Raw genomic sequence first — 25,513 nt, 5'->3', positions numbered from 1 at the left:
AAATAAAAAAAAAAAAAAAAAAAAAAAACCAAAAAACAAAACACAAAACACCAAACCAAAAAACCCACTTCACAATTATGAACATTCAAAACTGAGGAAAATTTCAATAATGTTATTACCGTCCAGGTCGCCGAAGATCTCTGATTTCTATGCTTAAAAAAGGCAGAAATAAATTGCCACAGAACGGACATGTGGTATTGAGATTTGAATCATCTGCCGTCCAACCTGCCATGATTTCTTCATCATGAACCAAACAGTCACAAGTTCGACATCGTGAACAGCTTGAGATGAGGACCTGCACACAGCAGATAACAGAACTCCACTATTAATCCTTCTCAAAACTACTCTTTTACAAAGCAGTTAAAACTATAGCCAAAACCTGTGCCCTTAGATGAATACTGTATACAAAGTTCAGCCCCATACCTGTTCTCAGGCTTTAGGTTGGAATACCTGTGTTTAAACTTGTGTATTTCACAACTATTAAATTTTAAATCCAAACTGCATTAACTGACAGCCAATATGGTAAATGACTGCAATGCACATTGTCTGAAAAATTTATTAAATACAGGCCTTTATTCTATCGTAGTAGCTAGACTGGGATCTAGAACTGTGCTCGTAAAATAAATATATTTTAGCTAAGTGGGTTAAGTGATCCTTTTATGTCTTCCCAGAGTAAAACCAGCCAGTTATTCAATAATATTTTTATTAACAATAACTTGTAATTTGTAATGTGTTTGCAAACATAATAGTACAGGAATATTTATGCAGCTACATAAATTATTCTTACTCTTCTGTCTTACTACCAGTATAATAGAAATGAGAGAGAAAAACAAAAAAGATGAAGTGACCAGTCATTAATCCAAAACCACTGAAACAAAAAAAAAAGAAAAAAGAGCCACCCAAAACCAGTGTAACAGTGAAAAGCAAAATGATCTTACTAGAAGCTACAACAAGAAATAGCTAGTTATCTATTCATATCTATTCATTTTTAAATGTAGAGTGTTATTTGAGACTTGGTATTTTCACTTTAAACAAATTTAGTTGCGCAAGGGATTTAGATACCTGAATTCCATGGCATCCAGTTCTCAAACTCTTGAGAACTGCAGCTTTAAGGACCAAAAGATGTGACTGGAATAAAGACATTTTTAGACTAGGTTTTGAAATGAAACCTACCCTGTCACAGAAATATTTATCCATCTTTCAGTGAATTAGTTTTAAGCTTTGAACTTTAACAGAGATTCACACAGCATTTATATTTAAAGAGATATACTTTTAGCCTACCAATTAAAATCAATAAATCATCCTGTACCTCCATAGCGTAGTTCTGAAACACGCTGGTACTACTTGTACTGCAGGAAGATATCAACTCTGATTTGTCAGGTAAAGGGAACTTTGAAAGAGAACCTATTAACAGAAGAAACCCAAAGTATTAGTTATTCGGAACATGCATTTTTAGTAAACTGTTTTTCTGGTCAAACAGTACTGCAGTTACAAAATGTGTCATGGGAAATGCAACAAATCAGATATACTCAGAAAGAAATGTGAAGCTGGAGTGTGAGGCTGCCATCTGCCCAGCACCAACAATGGCAAAAATAAAATCTACCAACATAGAATTTCCATATGTTCAATTTTCTTCTTCTACAACAGCTGGTAGCTTGGAAAGAAATTTTACAGATTAAGTAATTCATACCCACACTTTGTCTGGACAAAAACTAGGGAAGGATAAGAGATGCTGCTTGTGACTGCAGATATCCCTGACCCTTCTCTTTGCCACACTAAATGAGCCAGGCTCCCTGATAACCAGCTTCAACAGTGGTTTATAGAAAATAATTTTTCCAATAAGGATTTTTACTCCGCTTAGAAAACAAAATCAGACTAATAAAGTTACCATTTGAAAGTTTTTATAGATGTTTTCTGGAGCTGTACAGCTTACACAAATAAGATTATTACATGAATACTGACGGGCCCAAAGGGTCCCTTATTTGCACAGCTGTAGCACCCAGAAACTTTTCAAGGACAGGATGTTACTGTACAAGTTATTCCACAAGAAAGAACACCCAAAACAAGGTTTTGCAATAAAAATATGCCTACATATGGACATATCTGTATGAGTAATAGTTTGCAGACAGGAAAAGAAAAATTTATTTCTTCCACAAAAGGGACTAACAACTAGGATGATCTCAAACTGAGAATATAAAAGAACAACTTCTAAAACTGGAATATTTTTGTTCCGATTGATGAATGCAATGCAAAAACTGTGTCTCACCACACTGGTCAAATTGTTTTGATGAACCATCGTGGGAAGCTGAGCTTTCTAGGCTTGTCCTGCTGAGCCCAATTCTCTTTATTTCTGATGGGGCATTCTCCTGAGGAGAAGCACTTTCAAAATCATTGCAGACATCTTCATCAGTTAGAGAAGTAGATTCTGAGTCCAGAGCTCCAAGAGATGAAACACTTGCTCGGTCTGAATTTTGATCCTGAGAAAAGAAAATAAATTCCACTGAGAAAAGGAAAGCAAAAATAGTTCTGGAAACAAGAGGCAGCCTTCTTTGTCTCAGTAAATTCAAGGCATGAACTTTCCTCTTTAACAAGTTACTCAGCTCAGACCTGCATTCAGAACAAATGTGAAACACGGGGAGTTTCACTCAGGGTTAAATAGCTACACGAGGACTCTTTTTAAGAGATTCTCTGAACAAAAAGATCTAAATGAAAACTTAAACATTTTAATCTGATAACTTTTCCCCATCATTGCTACAGAAGTTACTAGCAGCCCTAGGAATGCAGTAGGATGGGTAAGACATCTTTGATACCTTAGTTAATTAGTCTCAGATTGCTTTTAAGCACATTAAGACAATACATCAGCAGCAAACCATGACTACTTTCATTCCCAAGGACTGGGAATAAAATGAGTTTGGGTTTGAGCTGGTAGCAGCAAAGAACTTTCTAACCAGCTGACCTCAGTTCCCAATGAGCCTTAAATCACTTTGGTAATCAATACAAGCAGATTTCCCTTTTTTTCATAAAAGCTGAAGAGAATTAAAAACATTATTGTTTAAGTATTTTTTTCTTTAGGTAAATAAGGGAAGGCAGAGCAGTCTTCTCTGCCCTGTCAACACACCAAGGAATACTTGGGTCTTCACAGTAAATATACTCTGAACCCATGCCGGAGCAAAATTTTGTTTGGTTCTGGACAATAAAATTAGGTCCTGGAAATTCAAACATGATTAAAACAACTTAATGCACATAGTCTGCCACGGTGCATGTCATTCAAATGGGGGATTCATCACACAGGAGTCAGTGATTAAACCTTCACAAAGATTTTTCCTTAATTTATAAGAACTTTATGGGGGAAAAACCAATAATTATGAACATTTACCTTTGAGGATGCAGCATACATTGCAAATTTTGAGTACCACTTGCTAGCTTTCTCTGCAACCCCTTTTCCAGCAGAAAACATGCTGCTTTTCAGAACATCCAGCTTAGGTGTCAACAGCGTATCCAAGTTGAATGATGGTGAAGACACAAGTGTCAATGCACCAGTTGCATCCTGCGGCTGTTCCTTTGCTGGACTGTTTGGGGAATAAGCTGGGGAGGACCAAAGCCTGTCTCTTGGCCTTTCTTCGTTTTTTGCCTGATAACTCTTGGATTTGGTAAGACTGGATGGCCTTGGGGAGTTCGGGGGAAGGCTGGACCTCCTACAAGGCTGGTTTACAGTTGGGCTCTTTTTATTAGCATTTCTGTCATCATAGGGTTTTTGCAACTCCATGCTTGGGGCACGACTTGACAAAGGACTGCTCATGTTGTTCATGTACATGACTATTTCCTCAGCTAAATCTCGCCTTGCAGATGGAGTAGAAACACTTTGATCATCATCCTCCTCTTCATCCTCTTTCTGCTGTTCTGTCTCAGCAACCAACAGGGACAGTGGATCGAATCCAGTTTCAACATCTGTCTTTTCAATTGGTTTTACTGCAAAGCTGCTCTTTCTTTGCAGCCTTCTAGATTTTTCACTGGAGGATTTCACTGCTGTAGATGTTTCAGGTTCTGCATCCAAGTCTTCCAAATCAAAGATAACAGGAGATTCTGTTTTATCTGTAAAACTGCAATCAAAAGCCGCATCTTCATCACTAGATTCTTTCTCCAGGCTTTCTCTCTTAGATCCTAAAGAGGAAGTTCTGATATTAAGAGTTTTTGGCCTTATGCTTTTCTGTAATGCACTAGATAGGATTTTGGCATCAGCTCCTAGTTTTTCAACTATTTCACCAGGATTTGCTTCCTGATTTATTCTATTCATCATGAGTCCCACTAAGCCATCTCCACTCAGGTTACGGTTCCTGCTTTCCCATGGTATCTCCCTCAAGTCAGGTTCTACTGCACTTTTACGTCGCTTTCTTAAGGATTTACTTTTTATAACTTCTGCTTCACTGACATCCTCAAAAGATGATGTAAACAGCAATCCTACAGAACTCTCTGAAAAACAGATGAAACAAGGTGCTTTATTTCTTGCTATGCAAGAAACAGATGAAACAAAATCATAACAGAATACAAATTTGCCTCATCTTTCAAACAGTTTTCAACACAGAGGTAGAATTCACTATGTATTGTGTGTTGAACATGGTTGTAACTTTTAGGAAGGGTCAGACTATATATAAATATATATAGACAAAACTGCACAAAGATCAAAATCTATTTTCTCTTCCACTCACCAGTGCTAGCTTCTGCTACAGTATTGTCAACTGTACCGTTGAGCCGCACTATGCTAGAAGTGGCTTTGGCATTAGCTGAGTTCTGGTAATTCAGTTTAGGTAGGCAGTCACCACTCCCTTTTGTGCTCTCCACCTCAGACACTGGATATAGAAAAGAACAGACAGTTCTTTAGAATCAAAGCAACTTAAAGGCTCAAGTTTCCATTTCCTATGAGATGCTTTATGCAGGATTAAGTGACAGCACGTTGTATGTATCTCCCATGATGCATAGGCTGATATCTACTTGGGCAGAGGCTTTCACAGCAAATCCAAAGCCCTTCTCATTTGTGATGCATCTCCTAAGTTTTGAGAATTACGAGGAGCTGAGTAATTGAGACCTTCAAAAATTCAACTGTTCTCTTCTTATGGGAAATATAAAGAAAACAGACTGGTAGAAAAGGCTTTCCTGTAGATTATGCCTATAAAGCATTTTAATTTTTTTAAGAGACAAAAACATTAAGCTGTAGTTATCATTAAGCCTTTACATTACCACTATCACTTATCTGAAATACAGGAGGAGGGAAAAAAGAACTCTAATTTTCAAAGTCAAAGCATTAGACATCCAGAAAATTACATTTAGAGAAAGTAACTTTGGGCATGGGCATAAACTGGCATTATCACATACACTCATTGTAAAAAAAATGAGCTGCCCCATTTAGCTTTTGCCAAAATCCCTATTTACCCACAATGAACTAGAGATAACTGTATTCACAAGATACATACGAGAACTGGAGTCACTCTCTCTCGTGTCCTCTTTTTGTTCTTGTATATCTTGAAGACAAGTTTTCCCTTGCCTGGTTTCTTCTTTGAATGATGTGTTACTGCCAGAGTCTGAAAGTCCCCCTATCACAACAGGGGGACAGAGTAAAGATGATTATGGTATTTAATAGCGTGACATTGTTAAACAGAATAAATTGAATATCCACAGAAATTCAAAGGCCTCTTATCAAGTACATTCCAATTAACAGTGAACATTTTACCACAAAAAAAAGTACGAAAAATTATTGGCTTACTTCCACATGATAAATAATGAAGTAATGCTCAACAGAATTAAAGGGCTCATTTGCAACATATCTTTCAGTCAACTACAACTAAACTATGTATATTGCTGATACTTCAGAATGTACTATCTTGCTTTAGTAGTAACTTATAAATACCTAAGAAAAATACCATTTTCATGATTACCTGGAGTTTGCAAAACTGCTATTTAAACATAATGTAAATCTTTACTAGAAAGAAAAACAAAATGTACAACCTCAAACACTGCACTTATACGTAGATAAAATAAATATGATAATTTCAGTTGTTACACAGAACCTGCAAACAGTACTCCAAACTCAAGCACTACTTCTAGTTGCCTTTCAACTGACATCAAAAAAGGGGGGAAACAAAAAGAAAAGGCAAGGCTAGACAGAAGTTTCTGCCAGTTATAAGATTTGACATTCTATAAGCTAGGATAATTATCACACGGATTTCAGGTTCAAATTTTGTCTCCATAAAGAGCTGACATAAAAAATAAAGAGCAGACTATGTGGGATTCAAATTAAAAAAAAAGGTTTTTTTAAAAATTATGCAAAAAGGTGTTTTTTTCCCTCCCCCCTTTAAAACAGTTTTACCAAATTCACAACAGAAAGCTATTTGAAATAATTTTCTTATCAGTGTGCAAATAAAAGAGGACGTGAATACTCTACCAGGAAGAGCTGTATGTGATGTGCTTGCTGGTAGTTTTTTCAATGCCTTTTTAAACTGTGCTATTCCTAAAACAACGTTTCTTATTTTCATCCATAGGAAATAGCCACCTCGATTGCTTGAAGGCCAGGTACTTTCCAAGACAGCCTATTTTGGAAATACCAAAGCCAAATAAAGTCATCCTAAGGAACAGTCAGGTGTGAAATCATTAATTTAATTTCAAATTAGGTTACATTGGCAGTTATAAAGTAGACTTCTAAACCTACAAAACCAAAGGCAACAATTATTCTGTCTTGTATTTCTTCCAGCTACTAGAAATGACAAAATTACATCTGAACTGCTCCCTTATTTTGCTTGCTTCTATTTGCCTGGATATTTTTTTTTCCTCCTCTTTCAAAAATACTTACCTTATTGTAGTAGCCATAAGTAATAGCATTAGGATCAACACCAGCTTTCTGCATTTCAAAAAGCACTCTCACTGCTAGCACAGGCTGACCATATTGTCCACACAGTTGCATGAGTACTCGGTAGCACACCTGAAAACACACACTGTTAGTATTGTGTTTCTATAGCCAAACACATACGCCAGTCAATAAAACTCAGGGGCTACTTCTGGAGTTTTGGGGTTGACTTATTTTACCTCATCAGGTGGATCTATTTTTTTGGTATGCATTTTTTGTAGCACATCATACGCAGTTCTCAGAGCCCTGACTTTCGAGTGGCACACTTTCACATATGCAGGAAGGCAGATAAACCAAAGACCATAGCAGTGACGTAACAAACACCTGGACCACATCTGGGGTATGGATGAGTACTTCTTAGCAATTTTATGTGCGGATTTAATTTCCTGTAAAGAATCATAAAGATTATTTATGTATATTTACACACACATTACACAAACCTACATGTTAAAAACCGAACATGTATTGTCATACCTACAGAAACCACAACATAAATATGAACAACATATTCAATAAAGTGCAAAAAAAAATTAAAGCAGAGTGATACAAAAAACAGTTGCTGTGCAACATTCCCCTCCTAAAACTTGTATTTCTTTAAATTTATGTCTATTATTTTTGGTCTGCATTTTTTGTAAGAAACATTTGAAAGTCAGAGCCCCTCTTAAAGCCCCGTACAGTGAAAAGCAACCAAAAAGTGGATGTGGAAGTCCAGCAGTTTATGCTCATGGAGAACAGCGTGAAGAATGCGGGAGGTATAGGGACAGCACAGCAAATGACAGTCTATATGCAGGGGCCTTGTACAACACAGCGTAGGCAAGAAGCACAGGTAATCATCCAAAGAACAATTAGCATAGCTACCCTATCGTCATCTTATCAGTGAAGAACCATTAATCAGGCTGCAGCCACTGCCAGTCTTTATAGCCGAGGCAGCAAGCTGTCACTTTCCAAAGCACCTAACACTACCAGGACACCTGCAAGTACCTGTTTAGTTCTTCTGAACATTGGCGATGGACTGTTGGGACTACTGGCTTTTGAGGACAGTTTGTTATTTGGTGCCTTGAGAAATCCTTCAGGTCGCTCAAACAAATCTAGTTTTAATACTGGAAATCCATTATAGCTGTAAAATAAATGTGTTGCTGTGTAAGGCAGTTCCAAAGTAAACACATCACATAGTAGCAAATGAAATCAATTACACAGTTGCACTAAAAGCTGCACAGGAAATACAAGACACAAAAGTAAACCTTTAAAGACACTGTTGACAAAGCAGTTTACTAATCCATCTGCATGATTTCATAAGCCTGCACAGTCTCTTAACCTGTTATTTCAGTGTAAGCAACTTAAATGGATAATACATTTCCTTTTAAAATTATGTGTCAAATGCATTAGTATTGATTCCAGTTAATTAAAAAAACATCTGTGTGGTTTAGTCCCTAGTGAACATCACATGACAGAGGTTTATAAAAATCAATATGAACAATATCAAACTATCTAAAAGATTAAATTAGATTAAGATTTAAAAATGTTTCTCAGAATTAATGAAGAAACCAATAGACAAACTGATTTGACATAATTACTAAATTAGCAACACCAGTTTTCAGTGATTCTTTGAAATGTACTCTCCCTTTCCAAAGAGTATCTGCAGTTTGTATTGTTAGCAGTAGCAGCAGCAGACTGGGTCCATTAATTTCAATTTTAACCACAAAAAGCGTCAACAGCTAACACAATGTGATGTGAACACATGGTCAGCTTTATTGATTATTATTGCTTCTGTGTGTACACACACACAAAATCACTAAAACTTCAAAAGAGCTGGCACGCTAGGCATTTTACATACGCATTTTGACTTGAGTAACATAAAGGGACAGGAAAAATCCATGCTTTGTGGCTATTACAAGAACCTAGAAACTAAACCACACAAGGGCAACTGTTAGGATTTTGGCTAGCATCCTACTGTGTCCTGAGGTCACCTGTATTGTAGAGGGTGCTCTTCACCGTTTGGCAGATGAGGGATCTCAGGTGGTGTTATGAAAACTGTATGTTCACTCTTGTATGACTCATCCAGCTCTATAAGTCGTGTTTCCCCAGTTTTGTCCATATCTACCTGGAGAAGGTATGTTAAAAGAAAATGCAGTTACCAGTGTCACTGTATTTTCTGCCATTCAAGCTATAGGGTCCAGCAGGACCAGAAAAGAATTCCATGCCATTGCTTGAGACTAAAAGAACCTAAGCAAAACTCAGCCACCCCAAGCAAGATTTTGGGAATTTCCCTTTGAGAAAAAGGACAGACAAGCCTTTAACAATATTACAAGCTTCCTACTGATACTGTTCACGTTACAGAAACCACCAGGAACAGAGCAAATATAATGTGTATTACTGTCCACCTGAGAGCCTGTACTTGACATCTGTATTGTACTGCTTTGTCTTTGATCTGCTGTCAGCAACTGTCTCCTCCAATACCTCATAAGCGCTGCTTCTGCTTGTGGCATGAGACATGTGTCCATCTCAAAGAGTTGGCACTATCAACAATTATTTCTTTCCTGGTGCACAGAACATGCTTTTTATTCACATACTGACAGCCCCAGTGTTCAGCTCCAACGCTGTCACAGTTTACATTTACAGCCATCAGTTAAATGGTTTAAATGGAAACCCAATTACAGCTAAGTGGTACATTATTTCAAAGAAATGAATAAGCAACCTGTGGAACCCAAGGATGCATGTTTTTCATGCCTTAAGAGTTTAGCAACGGAGAATTAATGTACAAAAAGAATCACCTTCCACACTTTATTCCCTCTGGTGAGGTGGAAATATATCAAGTAGTTTCATCAGAATTCTTGAATATTTAAAATTTGATAAACATACAAAGAGGTGTTCTTAATTACACATTTTACTGCATGAGACAGATGGAAAGTATTAGCAAATCTAACCAGCCAAGTAGCAAGAACATATGGCTCCTGCAAAGTAGAAATAAACGAAACCTTACTTGGCAATTTAAATACTTTTAAGGATGTAAACCCCCCACTGTTACAAGTTTCACCAGTGAAACAGAACAAAGCCAGTGGCTTAAATATGCATTGACTTGAGATAATTTTTTAATTCCTGGAAAAATGAAAACTTGTGAGACAATTACACCGGGTCTTTCCAAATGGGTAAATCAACTACAATCTCTGCTGCTGCTGTCTAGGATAAAATAACATGTAGAAGAGATTACTCTTCATCTTAAACTATTCTTACAAATTATTTGAGGCAGAGCTGAGATTATATTTTGTAGATAACTAATTTCACAGTACATAAAATTTGTCTCAATCCACTGGTTTGTAACTACCAGTAAGAAAGTACTGTATCACCTTTCAACCCATGACACCACTCTTTCATGCACCCTTTCAGGTACTGGTTCACCATAATAAATCTTGGTTACTTTAAGAAACCCATAGATTTCATAACCATCAATATTTGATAACAACGTCATTAGAAAATATTCTTACCCATGAGAAGAGTATCAATCAAGCATTGTATTAAAAATATTTACATCAGCAAGCTGGTTTTGGATTGGGGGAAGCAAGTGACAGCAGTAAGAATGAAAGGAGAACTGATAAAGATTCATTTGAATGTATATGAAGACATGCTTACTTTATCTACGCAGTCATCAAAAAACGCAAGGCTTGCATCCTTATCGCTGACAAAAGAACACTCTTCAATGAAGCGAATAAACATTTGAGTTTTGGTCATCAGTGTGTAGAACTTCTGATGTGAACGATCTCGACTTTTGAGGAAACCTATAAAGTGAAATCAGAAGGATGTAAAAAAGTCTAAAACAAAAAAAGCTTTCACCAAAAGTCAGCATATGTTCTACTGCTGAGCAATAACCTTTTTGTAATCTTTGCCACTACTATGCAATTTCTTCTGCACTTACATCTCTACCACATCATTTGCAACAGTAACACTGCAAATGTTTTTATTCTTTAAATAAGAGAGAATCTAAAATAATAAATTAATATTCATAAAACAAGTTTATGACTCTTCACCTTGTAGTTCAAAGAGAGAACTTGCATCTGTGGCAGTTTCAGAGGGTGCCTCTGTTATTGGCCTGAGATAAGACCTGTAACCTTTTAGTATCGAGGCCATGAAACACAGGAATGCTTCCTGGATCTCCAAGTCTAAAAGGTGCAATTTCTTCCCAGAATTAAAATCATAGTCATTCATTGCTAATTCCATTAATGCATCTTCTCTTGGTCTCTGTTGCACTGTGAACAAAAACAACATTACAACATTTTACATTATCTTTTTTAAAAAAAATCTCTTTATCCTACTAGATTCACTCATTACTGAGCTCCATTAAATTTGGAACAGATTAAAATCTATGCAGTTAAATTCAGTCATGACCTGCAACAACAGATTCAACTTGACCTGATACAACTCGTGTATCTCCGGATAACACAAAAAGTAAGATACATTTACCACTTAAGTTACTACAGCAACAGAGAGAGCCAGTATGGACAGAGCTTTAAAAAACCCTCAAAGCTGTTTGTAAAAATACGTGAAAATTTATACACAAGCTGATTAAAGCAGTGTATTTTAGCACAAACACATAGCTGGGATGTATTATTATTATTTTTTTTTTACAGTGCCCTTCATTTCGAAGTGTTTCCAAAAAAGCAGACTATACATATTAAGTACCTATATACACAGAAAAACACCACTCAGATGCAAAGTGGAGCCATCAAAACGCAACACAATGCACAATGCTGATACAGAAAGAAAGCAGGCATTATTTTAAAAGATCTAGCAAAATCCCAGTTCTTAAAATAGATACCTGCATCAACATTTTAGAGCCATCAGAACTCTTCCCTAAAGACTTCACTGCTACACACAGAGTATGGCAGCATTCTAACAGTGTCTCAAAAAAGTGAAAGGACGGTTTCATTACTGTCATTCCACGTGATATAATTATAGCCAACCTTATATGGATATAATGTTTAAGCAATTTACTCTGTAATCAGAATTTAAGATCAGTATCACTATTTTTATATAGAGAACATAAGGTTTAAAAAATTTTCTAAAGAAATCCTCACAGTAAAATATATCAAAATTTTGAAGCAACAGACAATTTTCATCACCTATCAGCTATCCACATTTTTGTGCGCAGCACCCAGCAATAAACCATTTCTGTACATTCTAATTGGGACACAGTTAAACAATAGCCAAAAAGGTGTAAACAGGCTTAAAAAAAAAAAAAGCCCTAAATCCAAGTGACAATTACAAACACCTCGTACAATACGCTTTCCAGGTATGTATCTCTCAAACACTCAGTGTTGATCAACCCCATTCATACTCTGATTAGTCTTAACCACTTGCTGTCTCTGTCACAGCAACTTGATTTTACAGTTGCATTATTGCTCCTTCAGACTCCCTCCAACACCTATAGAAATCACCTTCAGGTGACAGCTAATGTCAGAGTGCTGATGGACTTCCTGCCCCCTTCACAAAGCCTATGACACCCAAGCACATCAGCTGGCCTTAACTACATTGATACTTCCAAATGTTTTGTTTTAAAGAATTTCACTAACAGCATCCCTATCCGTTTTTCTGCTTTCTCACATCAAGGTTCAATCTACCTTGCTCTGCAGTATTTGAGGATTCTACCAACAACCAGTTTTTTCTTAGAAATATCCAGTAACCGTGCTATACATTTAAAACCACAATGTTTATAAACCATTTGTTATTTCCATCTTAAAATTGTAGGTAAAGTACTACCAGCTTGAGTGGCAAAGTTATCTCAATTGTCAAGACACCAGCAGACTTAAGCAGGCTTTGAGGACAAAACAAAATTCTTTTTAAGTCCTGGTCTACTCTTTGCTTTACTATTCCCTTCTCAAAAAACTCTGCTTTTTTTTTGCTGCAAGGATAACATCAATTAAAAAAAAAATCTATTGAGCACTGCCTTATGGATACTCCACCCCAAAAGCCCCTATATGCAAGTTCTGATCTCTGGACTTAAAGCACAGATTTTCCTGTCCCGTACAAAAACATTATGTTTAGTGTAACAGGTGACTTAAGAACATATTTCATTAGCTATATTTATCTGCTAATGTGGCACACTATATCCAATGTAAATCTTACGATGTATTTTCCCACTCACATTCTGCCAGTTGCTGATATAAATTACTTAAAGTGTTCATCAGATTTTTACAAGGTTTCTTTGGTAAGATCTTCCATGCAATAGCTTTCTTATCTCCATTTCTGTAAGGGAAAAAAAAAAGTATGAGTATACACTGGAATACATGTGTGTTTATAGGACTGTATTCAGAAGATTTTTCTGTCCCACCGGAGAAATAGGAGAATACATACAATTTGCTCCATTCAAACAGGACTGAAAACTAACCAAAGTCAGAATTGATTTAGCATATGGAGATGTGATCACAGCCATCCAACCAACACCCCATGTTTCAGGATGATGATTATGCAGCCATGGTCTTTAGCACCAAAATCTATCCACTTAGAACTCATGAAAGATGGATTAATAGTATTAAACACCTGCCATTGCACAAGCAGCCACCACACATGCTATGTTCTGAGCTGTAATTACTTAAACTAGGATGGAGATAACGACTAGAATACTCACAGTAACCTGAACTCAATTTGATATGGTCACTGCTTTGTGTTTAGTGCATATAGATTTGGACTTAACTACATCATTATCACAATGAAAAAAAATTACAACTTTCTTTGTCAACAGAGGGCACCAGCAAGCCTCTAGGCCCCATCAGTCACAAAGTAGCAAAAATTGTGAACATTTGTTTGACACTTTTTTCCATATGTTGAAAAGGAATTGATCTGTTGTAAGAGAATGCATAGAAAATCAACTAAAAGGAGAATGAAAACAGAAATAATGGGAAATAAATTATTTTCCATTAATAAATATGTAGCTAATTAGACAAACACCAGAAAAAATGTGCAAACATGTTTCTCTTAACCAAAAAGTAACAAAACCAAAAGCAAAGTTATTGCAGCCTGGTTTGAACTAGCTCCTAAAAAACTTCAGAGCAGAATTGCTACACAAACTTGATATCAGCATAAAATCCTTAACAAAAATTTCTATTTACAAATGCTTACTATATGCAACCTTCTCTAAATCCACACACAACTACTCAAGCAAAAACAAACCCACAAATAAGATGATTTAGGAAGAAAAAAAAAGTTTTTAGTTAGGCATCTTAATGCTGATAGACTGCTATGAACAGGGATGATACAAAAAACACTGACCGAAGTCTTTAAGAAGTTACACTAAATATATACGAAGAATATTAAACACTATACTGAAATAAAAGTTTCATTCTGACATACTAGTTTAATTAACTTTGTGTGGTTTAGAATCTTGAATTAGAAGCCGTGCCCTTTTCTGCCTGTTTTTGTATCACATCATCACAAGGAAATAAATAATTCTTTGTTTTGAATATTATAACAGCATGGGCTGTTTCCCAATGGATTTAACAGCACACAGATATCCCTTACTAGCATTTTAGATACTAGAGAATTAGTATTACAGAAAAATGTAGTACTCTACAGAGTCCTGAAGGAGAAATATTATAATACTGTTATTTCAGGTTGTTAATGATGGCATGATTCTAAGTCTTAATTAAGACTCTCTCACCCATGGAAGTTCACATCTCTAATTCACGACATGAAGTTCCTATACTTCATATTGCTATGGAGTACAGTTTAATTGCTATAATTTTCAAGCAGATGCCCAAATGAAAATACTAGAATTTCTTCAACACTAGGAAAGCTGATAATGAAAAACGAAAATGACTATTCTCCTCCAAGGACAATGAAGAGAGACAAAATATTGTTAATCCAGGAAATGTGCCAACATGTGCAATATGATCTTAATGTAATAGAATAACAGGCAAAAATGTTCCATGAGGACTGTACCTCCATCCTGCCGAGTTGAACAGGAGGTATCATTTCTAGCATGCTCATTTGAAGAAAGATGATATATTAGAAAGTTCAGAGGTTTCAAACAAACACCCCCCCCCCCCCCATTTTTTTCCAAAAAGTTAGGTTTTGCCTTTGAAAACAGGAAGCAAAAAAAATTAACATGGAAAAAAAATTGTTAATAAATACTTACTGAGAAATGGTATTGGTATCTAGGTCAACACAGCTAACGTCTGGTGGAGGGTCATAGAGATCAAAGTATCTTGAATCAATTCCCACTATGAATGGGCATGGTGCACTTAACACATCCGCCAGTGCCAAGGGACAGAGAGGAATATATGGGCAAGGCCAGTGGAAGGGAAATATCATCTTTGAAAATACACAGAGACAAAAGCATAGGTTAAACATGTACAATAATATAGTCTATGCAAGTAAAAGCCACCCTTCACTAACCACCACTTCAAAATTATTTAACATGGTAGACAATTATTACTGAAAATCTAGATGCAGATTGTTAAATTAAAAACACACTAATTTCTCTAAAAATGTGAAGTGTTTAATTTGTAGGAAAAAAGCTCTTCAGTTTAATAGACTGTATATAGTAGAGGTAGCAAAACAATGCTTAGTGACGACAGGCAGGAAAACAACAGGCACGTTAAATTCTTCTGCAAGGGAGAATAGAGTGCTATTTGGGAGAATCAGAAACTCATATTTAGTGCATTCTGCTGACCAAACAACACGCTTATTTACAATGTTTACACCCAAGGAATCAACAACAGTTACTCTATCTTTGTGGGATATCATTAGCAACACAAATTTTTCTCTCTAATGATCTTTATTTTTATTCTTAAGTAATCCCTAAGCGTAACAGCACTACTACTAATTTTGGATTTTATCTAAAAACTTTTTCCACTTACAGGTGTATGATCAAAAGAAGGTTACTTACAGAGACTAATGCCTCTGTCACACTAGTAAGGACAGAAGGTCGTAATGAATGGATGAGAATTTTATGTTCCGTCACAGCAAATACAAGTAGAGTTACTGCATTTTCAGGTCCTAAATTCTGAAGTAGTGTAGAAAACTTGCCTCCACTGTTACAGAATATAAACACACTGGTGAGTTACAAAGGACCATAAAAAAAGAAATGTTCAATAACAAAATAGAAAACAAGGAATTAGAGTAGGATTTTAAAAACTTATTTCTGCAAATTTCGCTTTTAAAGAAGATTGCTAGGCAGACTACCTGGTACACCTCACTGTTCAGTGAAGAATGGTTACTTCCCAGTAGTAATTGTGATTCTTTGAGACTCTTCAGTCAGTCTGGACTATTTTCATGACAGTTGCATGATGATTTTTCATTTTGGGAAGCAATTTATAGAGAGACAACACACATTTCTTTAATCTCTCTCCTGCTCAGAGGCACAGACTCCTTCAATTACCTTGCAATACAAAAGCGGCACTATCTTGGGAGCCCAGGTACCAATTCTTAGAAAGAGGATCTAACAATCTATGTTCTGCCTCAAGAACCACAAAAATTATTTGAAAAAACACAGATATTGTTCACTAAGTTGTCAGGGTGCAGGTATAATCACAAAACCAAACTTCAGATACACTAGCTACAAAAAGCACCAGACAAGGTAAGTTAATTTGCACAATTACAACTCAAAGTACCAAATCTTTTTTGCAACGCAAGCCAGAATACATTCCACAATTAAACAGAAGATAGTGGTACTTGCCTCAGTGGAAGGGGTGATGACACAGGTTGGCTAAGAATCAGGTTATCATGTGGAGATAGCTGGAAAAAAATTTTAAAATACATTTTTTATTCTGAATTTTGGAAATATTTATTAGAAATTATGCTGCTATAACAAAGAACACCTAAATCCAGAATTTAAACTAAGCCAAACCTTATATAGCCCAGTTGTACAACACTGTAAGAAGTGATGTGCAAAGTGACGCATCAGTACCTTTCAGTGAAAACCTGGCAAATGCTCTTCCTTTCTTAGTCAGAACTGAATACATTGCATATTCATAAAGGGGAATTTAAACTAGCTAGTACTGTAAAAAAAATGAATATATTAACTGCTGAAAATTAAGCCTTCTATATTCTTAGGGAAATGAGGACCCATAGCTCATACACAGCTTTTGGGGCCAGGGGGGCATTCTTTTTAGATTTAGGGGGAAAGAGATGGATAAAATTCTTGGAGAGGAGAGATGGCAGGTCATCATGTAAAGTAATATTTTCTTCAAAAGACACGAGCATGAGGCTCTTAGCTGGTAGAAATGGCTCGGCTCCGCTTTGATAGAATCTTTAAAATTTGCATTAGTTGCAGATCCAAGATGAAGATCTTATTAATTCACATTTCTTTCTTGCAGTGATATGACATCAAGAGAAATCATTCATATATTCAGCATGAATAGGAGGATTCAAATGAGTACAAGAATACAGACACACAATCAATTTATCAAAGCTCAGCTGATGTTTTCAGCCATAGTAAACCCAAGGTAATGAGATACAAGGTAGCTTAATCCTCCCTGCTAAGTGGTCATGCATTTTCTATCTACTGCATAAAAGCACACATACAAGTAGCAATAGTACTTCAGCAAGTCACAGTAACTTGAAAAACTAAGCTGTGAGTTCAGATAACTTTTAGTAACTTTTTATTTTTGAGTGTGGTTCACCTCAGAGCCCACTGCAGATGTCCAGACAATAGAAATCAGAAGATCAGATGAATTAGAAATACAAATGCTGAAGCACTAAGTCACCTAACACTGTTCCTGGACAGACACACAAAACAATAACAAGAGTCTGTGCAGCGCTGCTTCCTTGCATATTTCACATAACAGAGCTTTTGAAGGCTAACGCTACATTTAGCTTCAATGACAAATGAGGATGGCCACACCACTCTACATGCCAGATTTGTCTTCAAGTAAGTCACCTTGTGACAACCACCACCATTAGCTCGTTCAGTGAAAGAATTCAGCCTGAGGTAACCTTCAGAAACCACCCTCAGAAAGGAAGCATCAGCCTAACGCCCTACGACTTCAGCGTTTCAGGATGAACAGAATCAAGCATTTATTCAAAGTGCATGCCTCCCTCAGGCAAAAGGGGCACTTATTGCCCCCCATTCTTCAGAGGGAGGAATATGTTATTCGATGTGCTCTTGAAGCTTGCAGGTTGTGAATACATCATTAGAACATCTGTGCAGTGAGGGGATGTAGGACACGGAAAACTAAGTCTAGCAGATTTCAGCTCAGAAACAACAGATCAACAATGGCAGCTGGAAACCAGCAATCAGGAACATTCCTGAATGTTTTACTAATGGCTGTAATTGCTTTGAAACTTAAAAGTCAGACACATGCCGTGCTCTCTCTCATTTGTGACAGGTGCTAAGAAAGATCTCAGAATGGGCTACACATCCAGACTGGCATACATGTAGTTACTAAAATATATCAGCTCTCATTTTCAGAAAGCGTACAGGCACTTGCGAGACCTTCTATGCAGGATTCGCTATACTAATTATTTAGCAAAAGACTACCATGTTTTAAATTAACAAGCTTCACTGAGAAATTACTATTTCTTCAATGAAATTGAATCATAAAAGCTTGTAATTTTCAAGAATACAAGAATTTCCTCCCATACTATATTTGGGAAAACATCTTAGACACAATCACCTGTGATTTTATTCAGTGCAGCAAACCCAACTCAAAAGACCCTGAAAGCAGCTGGAAGTACTTATTCACCTCAACTGCCACCGCCTACTTTAAAAGCAGTGTGTTCTCTACCTGTACTATCAGCTACTTGACACATACAGCATTTTGAAAATAAGGTGTAAGAGACAATTTCACATCATTTACATCTAGGTCCTCAGACTTTCCTCTGGGATATAAACCCATGTATATTTTGACAGACTTCCCTAAAAATTCAGACTAAAAAAAAAATTAAATATATTTTTCTAAACTCACTTATAGTCCTCTGTAAATGTGTGTTTGTGTTCCCTAGCACAAATATCTTATTGAATATGGATACAAAAAACCCCCCAAGATGTAAAAATACTGGGTTTTGAATTGAACTTCAAAATCATCATAAAATTATAGAAGTGTTAGATACAGTTTAACTGCCTTCCAACCCCTTTTCAATAACAGTAATAAATGTCACTTCTTCAGAATATCCAAGTACACTAAGGAGGATCTGTAATAGTCAATACATTCTATAAATACATAAACCAAGACTGCATTTACTCTGAAAGACTTCACTAGCATATGGGCTACAACATTAAGCCTGAAAACTGCACAGGGCTCTCCATATTTTATTTCATACAAGTAGTAACAGAGTAACATCATTTTTTAACAACTTGTTCAAAAACCACAGGATTCGTACAATAACGACAACCGGAATAGAGGTGCCTTTTCTCAGCAATAAAATTTTAACATGCCTCTACCTGTTTTGCCTCTTATGAGGAGAGAAAAAAAAAAAAAAAAAAAAAAAAAAAAAGAAGATTAAATAATACTTCACTTAAGAAGTCTTTGAGAGAGGGATTTCCTCTCTCCTACCCCAACAGTGACATGGGTAAAGTTTCACATACTAGGTAACCTAATTCTAGCAATGATACCATTTCACTCACACACAGTAAAATATGCTAGGTCTCGCAGGTAGAACAGAATAAGGGTCATATTTGATAAACCGTGCCTCTGTTGAAAGTGTGTGGCTCTTGCAGTTTTCAGAAGAGCTATCCATTATGTAGAGGACAGCACGAAGCCCTTTGGGACAACGGGTAATCATGGATATACATTTGACATCTTGTTTCATTTATTTATTTACACTCAGCCTTCCTACAGTAGCAAGATGACAGTTCAAAAGCTATTGCCAAAATCAAACCAGATGCCAACTTTGCATAGTTCTTCATTAATTTCCATATACTCTGAAAAAAAAAATTAGTTCTAAGCTCACTAAACAGTATCTTGTAATATCTCATTAAAATCCTTAACTAGACTGGAAACTGAGCAGGGAGAAATCTGCAAAAATTAAGTGTATGGATTTAGGAAAAAAGTCCTGAGCAACAAAAAATTGAACATATAAATTACATTTATAATTTACTAACCTGTTCAACATTTTTTTTGTTTTCACTCAAGACATAGCTATTAAAAAGAAATTTACACTTACCTGAACTAGAATTCTTGGCCTCTGAGGGGATGGAAAAGGAACTTTATGCATGAAATGGGAAATGTGTCTAGAGGAAAAGAAAAATACTGATTAGTAGAAATTAAAAGCTTAAACTGGGTTACCTCAAGACAAAATTATTGCCAGTAAGATAAATTATTATATCAAAATGTCACATACTTATTCAGAAGACAGAGTTAAAAAAACAGCCCCCAAATCCTACAGGGATATTCTGACCTTGAAAACCTATTTTTCTTCCAGTGACAACCAAAATGGCAGACCACATTATCTTTCAGTCTACAGTCTTGGTTTGTGAGACCACAAAATTACAAGGAATCTTTTTTTTTTTTAGAAAAAAGATGTGAAGTAGAAATATTGATGTTTGAGTATCACAATACCATTTTACAATCATGCCTCTGAGACTGGCTTGACATAGCACTATACCTCAGAGACTAGCACTGTTTTTTTGTAAAAAAAAAATTCACAGATGAGTATCAAGGAGAGTCATTAAGTTCATCCATTTTCTTCACATCCATTTTTCTTCACTTCTAAATATAAAGTTATGCAAGATGTCTGATGAAAAAAGTGTTAAGACTTTTCATATACCACAAATGCAGAAAAATGTTTTTAAAATCTGAATAAGTTCTCAATTTTATAAAATTATTAAATCTATAAAAGTTCTCAAAGTGTAGGAGTTCTACTTAATACACACTTTTACATTAAAAGAAACTACATGCAGTCAGTAGAAACTCAGGGAGAAACGCGTCATCCATCATAAGCTGCATGCTACAGCACGTACTTTACTGGGATTTCTACAACTCTTACCATTATTATGTCACAGACAACCAACCAAATTTTGAAGAAATTCAGACAAGCCCATAAATAAGTATTGGTTTATATAGAAGACTCATTTTACATGGTTCTGATTCAAAACTATATATGTCACACAAATATTTCAATGTAGCTGTATATGATGCCATTAGATATATCAAAAAAAAACCTATTTTTGCTGTGTTTTTAATTTTGTGTACTTGTGCTAGGCTTAACTTCTTATTGCACTGCTATAATCACATAACTGGCATTAACCAGAAGCAGTCTCGTGCCTCCTCTTTGCTACTCCTCAATTGGCTTCCCTGGTGTCGGCATCAATGTCTCTGCAGCTGGATGGCAAACGTGAACAGGAAAGGGATCAGGCTGATGATGGATTTGGGGTTTCATCTTTATTACCAGTGTATGAAGATGGTGGCAGAAATATGGAACGTCCAGCAAACATCAAGGGAAAGGCCTGCTGCCTGCAGAAGCAGGGCTGACTGAAAATGTTCAAATACGTATATATGGCACAGAAAACCTTCATCATCATTAAAATAGCTGAAGAAACTAGGCCAGATACTATATTAACTTCATGCAAGACAGGGTAGCTATATCTAAATTATCCACAGTATACTGACCCGCCAGTTTACAAATCAGAGAAATCAGAATAAGCAAATAGATCTGTAAAATCAAAATTAGTAAAACATTTACTTCTCATTTTAACTCCAAAACCAAAAGTAGTTCTCAGGTTAAAAAAAAAAGGAAATATTTTCATTATTAGAAGTTTACACCACCAGAATTTTAGAACAAATATAGTAGATACAAAGTGGAAAAATAAAGCGGATAAACAATCACCAAAAAGATTAATCCACAAAGTCTCATAAAACTTAATATCAAAGTTTAATCAGAAAAGAGACTGATGTGTAATAAAATAAAAAAGCAAATTCTGCATTTGAAATCTGATGCATTAAAAGTTACTTTAGCCTAGAAATGTTAAATGATGTTACTCATCAATTACAGATATCAACTACTGCTTGGATATAAGAATTTCCTCTGCATTTTAAAATGTGAAATCCTTTATGCAAGAAGGAAATTAAGTTTATTTATCACAAATAAAGGAGGATTACCAGTGCAAAAAATTCAATCTGCTTTATTATCTCTTATTACACAACAAGCAAGCACCTGATAAAACACAAAACTACATATTTCATTCTCCTAACTTAATGTATGCAACATTAAGAAAGGATTTATAATCTTGCTCCTCATAATCAGTATGCTAAAGGGTGCAAAGCTAATTAAAAAAGGCTTTCAGAGATACCTCTGCAGGCGCTTAAATCACAAATAAAAACCAAGGCTTTTTCAGGAAGTAGGTAAAGATACATTTAATCAATGGAGAAAAGTGCTTAATCTAGTGTAACCATTATATTCAATGTGTGATGACTAGAGTTAAAGGGATATTATAGGAAATTTAGAAGTAAAAAGAGAGCTCTCATCAACTGAAATTACTGTTACAAATTTTTGAAATTACTTACTTCTCAATGGGTAGGACATGTGGACCAGAAATGGAGTAACGATACAGAAAGGTAAGAAACTTCTTGAAAGCATCAAAGAAAGGCCAGTGAGAGAGAAGACAGATGCATTTATTTGTTTGAACTGTTCTGCATGTGTCTGACTTTCCCTCGACAGCAGCTGCTAATCCCAGTTGAGATTTTTGTTTCTCTGTGAGATTCTCTTCAGGATACAGTTCATAAAACTGAATAGCAGCACCATATACCTGCAAAGCACATAGTTGATTTGAAGTCAATAAATCTGCCTCAATCTCCAAAGTAATCTAAAAAACCCCAAACATTCAAGGAAAACCAAGTCTACGTTACTGTTTGAAAAATTACATTAATGCACAATTTTTTGAAGCAATCTATTGTGGAATATTCTTGTGGCTGTGAAAATCCAGACTGCCTATTATATATTTAAAACACTTAATGTCATATGAGAAAGAGTAATTTATGAAATGGTTTAAGTGAGAGAAAAATAATGAATATACGGAGTACAACTCCTGTCAACTGCTCCTACAGCTGCCTTTAAAGCTATTTTAGGCATCCTTTATAAGCAACTCAAAGCAGTATTCCGCTGACATTCAATTTACTTTGTAGAACAAGCACATACATGCAAGGTTGTTTCCATGCTTGCAATAAAAACAGTATACTTGCACATCTATTAAGTCAGAATTTTTATAGCTCTGTAGTTTCAAAGGCTACCATGGCTGGAAAGCAAAGGAGTACAGGTTTATATGATCAACAGTCCAGCAGTGAAATAAATGCAAGCCACTCTTTAAAGGAGTCTTCGAATTAAGCCCAAACGAATAGATTCAAGTTTATCCATGAAAATATGCATTAACATCATCCTGAAGAGATAAACAACCAAATTTTAAACTTAAATTATTAACGAATTTTTAAGTTTTCAAAATACCTTTTCTGCAGAAGCTCCAGTTAGTACAAACGTAGAAAAAACTGGGAGAGGGTATTTACTGTTGGATGGCCAACATTCAATTGTTGCACCCATAGGTAGACAAAAAAGAGGCACAGATTCTGGTAACGGGAATGATTCATAATCTTCTTCAGGATATCTGCATATTAAACCTATAAAGGCAATCAGTAAAGAGGCAGTTACGCAAGGAATAGCAGAAACCTATTTGTAATAGCTCATTCCATACAAACACGCCCAGAAAAATGGTATATGAGCATAAAATGACTTCAGAAGATCAGCAAAGTTGTAAACCATCGGGCACAGCGAATAGCTGGAAAGGGGCAGCACAATTCTAAGGCCTAAGGAGAAATCACCTGACTGAAACATTGGACTGAAGTCCTACTTACTATTCTAGGAACTATTCATAACTAATTTATCTTTTTCTGTTTGCACATTGTGTACATCTCAGCTATTATTATAATAGTTCACATTCATCACTAGTATGAGTAAAGATTTAAAATTTAGTTAATGAATGTTAACCTAATTAATTGAGAAATAAGACCGATGTTTCCAATTATGAAAGTAACTGCTTCTTGCAACAAGTTTCCAGAAAAAATTTGTTAGATGTTAGATTGATCCTACTGATATTAAAAAAAATTAACCTAACCAATTAATTTTGTTGATCCACCTCAGCTGAGGATTCAGTTAATGTGCTTTCAAACTAATGTGTTTAGACTTGATTTTAAACACAGCTGTAAAACACAAAGTTTGAAGCAGAGGCTCTTAACATATAGGTCTTCAGTTACATCATACGCCTGTCACAACCTGTCCTTTCTTATTGCCAGTCCAGGGGACTCCACACCAAGAATGACATCGCATGAGGGGATTTAGGATTTCTGTGCATTAGAGAGCACATTCACTACAAATTCTTTTCTAGTATACAGTGAAATATTAATAAGCAATAAAAACTGGTAATCAAGAAGGGCAGTGGGTTTTTCCACCCAAGAAACAAAATTTTGTGCAAGCTACTGGCAGGTGTGGAACCTTTTAAATATTTTATTTACAAATTTATTGTCCACCTTCTACTTAGTCCTAAACTACTGCTGTCTACAGAGAGCAGCATCTCAAAGGCATATCAGTGCATTAAAGCTCAAGTCTGAGTCATGCTCATGAGTTGCACTCAAACATGAGGGGTTTAAAAAAAAAAGGAAAACCCAAGACATTTCATCAGTCATAGCAAATCTAATTCTGTCTTAGAAATAAAACAACAAGCTAGATATGATATACAATCCAAAAATACTTAAAGAGCTCAATGCCACTGATGTTCAGGGCAGTGTAGAAGTTTGCAGTGTTCTTTAAGAGGTTTATTAAAGAAACTGTTCATGAAAATGCATCAAATAATTTTTGCAATATTTCTTTCTGCATATTTATATACACACACACAGACATCCCTAAGAGACAGTTATCAGCAACAAACACAGAGGTGGGAGACACACAGGTTTGTAGAAAACTACCAAAACACAACCGAGTTTCCAATTAAAAGCTAATTTCAAAACAAAAGGGTCACGATACATAATTCTAAGGCTTATTTTAGGACATTATCTTAAAATAATTCTTCAGGGAAGATTCCTTTTTGGATAATGCCAAGACAGTGACTTTGTCAAATAATTCTCCAACAAAAAAATTTATGACATTACAAATAAGCCTGTAAATCCTGAATTGAAGACAAAAAAAATAAAGTAGTTACGTACCAGCTTTATATGATATGGTGTTGGTTTTTGCCACAGACTTTTTATAACATAAATATTTCCCCACTGTGGAAGAAAAGAAATGATTGGATTACATGATGAAATATCACAAAAGGACGTAACAGAAGAGAGTGGAGGAAAACCTCCTCTCCCTTGTTTACAAAGAACCACAATCTACACACAAAGCCGTGGAGCATTAAGATACAGGAATTTGGGGCCTGCTACACTAGCCTTTCCGAAAATGCCCACAAACAGACAACTGAAAGAAAAGTAGTGTTAGCTCTGAGCTAACCAACCCACAGCAGGCATCAGCCTGATCCCTAAAACAGAACTGGTTTATAGACTGACTCATGAGATACATAAATTCTTCTCCAAAACATTGTTAACACAACAGAATTTTAAATACAATTGTCATCCACATAAATATTTAAACCTTTCTCCATTCTATTAAACTTCTGGCTTCAATGTGTATATTGACAGACATAAATACATACACACACACAGG

At 35.8% G+C, this 25,513-nt stretch overlaps 1 protein-coding gene across 1 annotated transcript in view; it reads right to left on the bottom strand.

Moving 5' to 3' along the window:
• Positions 1-25,513, bottom strand: part of LOC104463198 (C-myc promoter-binding protein-like) — a 31,743-nt gene that overhangs the window by 4,037 nt on the left and 2,193 nt on the right. The window contains 22 exon segments of the mRNA XM_010075426.1: positions 120-295; positions 1,310-1,404; positions 2,294-2,477; positions 3,377-4,470; positions 4,707-4,847; positions 5,469-5,588; positions 6,437-6,581; positions 6,842-6,970; positions 7,075-7,281; positions 7,877-8,012; positions 8,863-8,996; positions 10,523-10,668; positions 10,918-11,136; positions 13,032-13,132; positions 15,021-15,196; positions 15,774-15,918; positions 16,563-16,621; positions 19,991-20,057; positions 22,330-22,571; positions 23,264-23,433; positions 25,012-25,068; positions 25,071-25,074. Of these exon segments, the coding sequence (XP_010073728.1) occupies positions 120-295; positions 1,310-1,404; positions 2,294-2,477; positions 3,377-4,470; positions 4,707-4,847; positions 5,469-5,588; positions 6,437-6,581; positions 6,842-6,970; positions 7,075-7,281; positions 7,877-8,012; positions 8,863-8,996; positions 10,523-10,668; positions 10,918-11,136; positions 13,032-13,132; positions 15,021-15,196; positions 15,774-15,918; positions 16,563-16,621; positions 19,991-20,057; positions 22,330-22,571; positions 23,264-23,433; positions 25,012-25,068; positions 25,071-25,074 (3,947 nt within the window).

The sequence above is a fragment of the Pterocles gutturalis genome, unplaced genomic scaffold (genome assembly GCF_000699245.1).
Source record: "Pterocles gutturalis isolate BGI_N339 unplaced genomic scaffold, ASM69924v1 scaffold23577, whole genome shotgun sequence".
Lineage (NCBI taxonomy): Eukaryota > Metazoa > Chordata > Aves > Pterocliformes > Pteroclidae > Pterocles > Pterocles gutturalis.
This window is presented reverse-complemented; position numbering and strand designations above follow the sequence as displayed.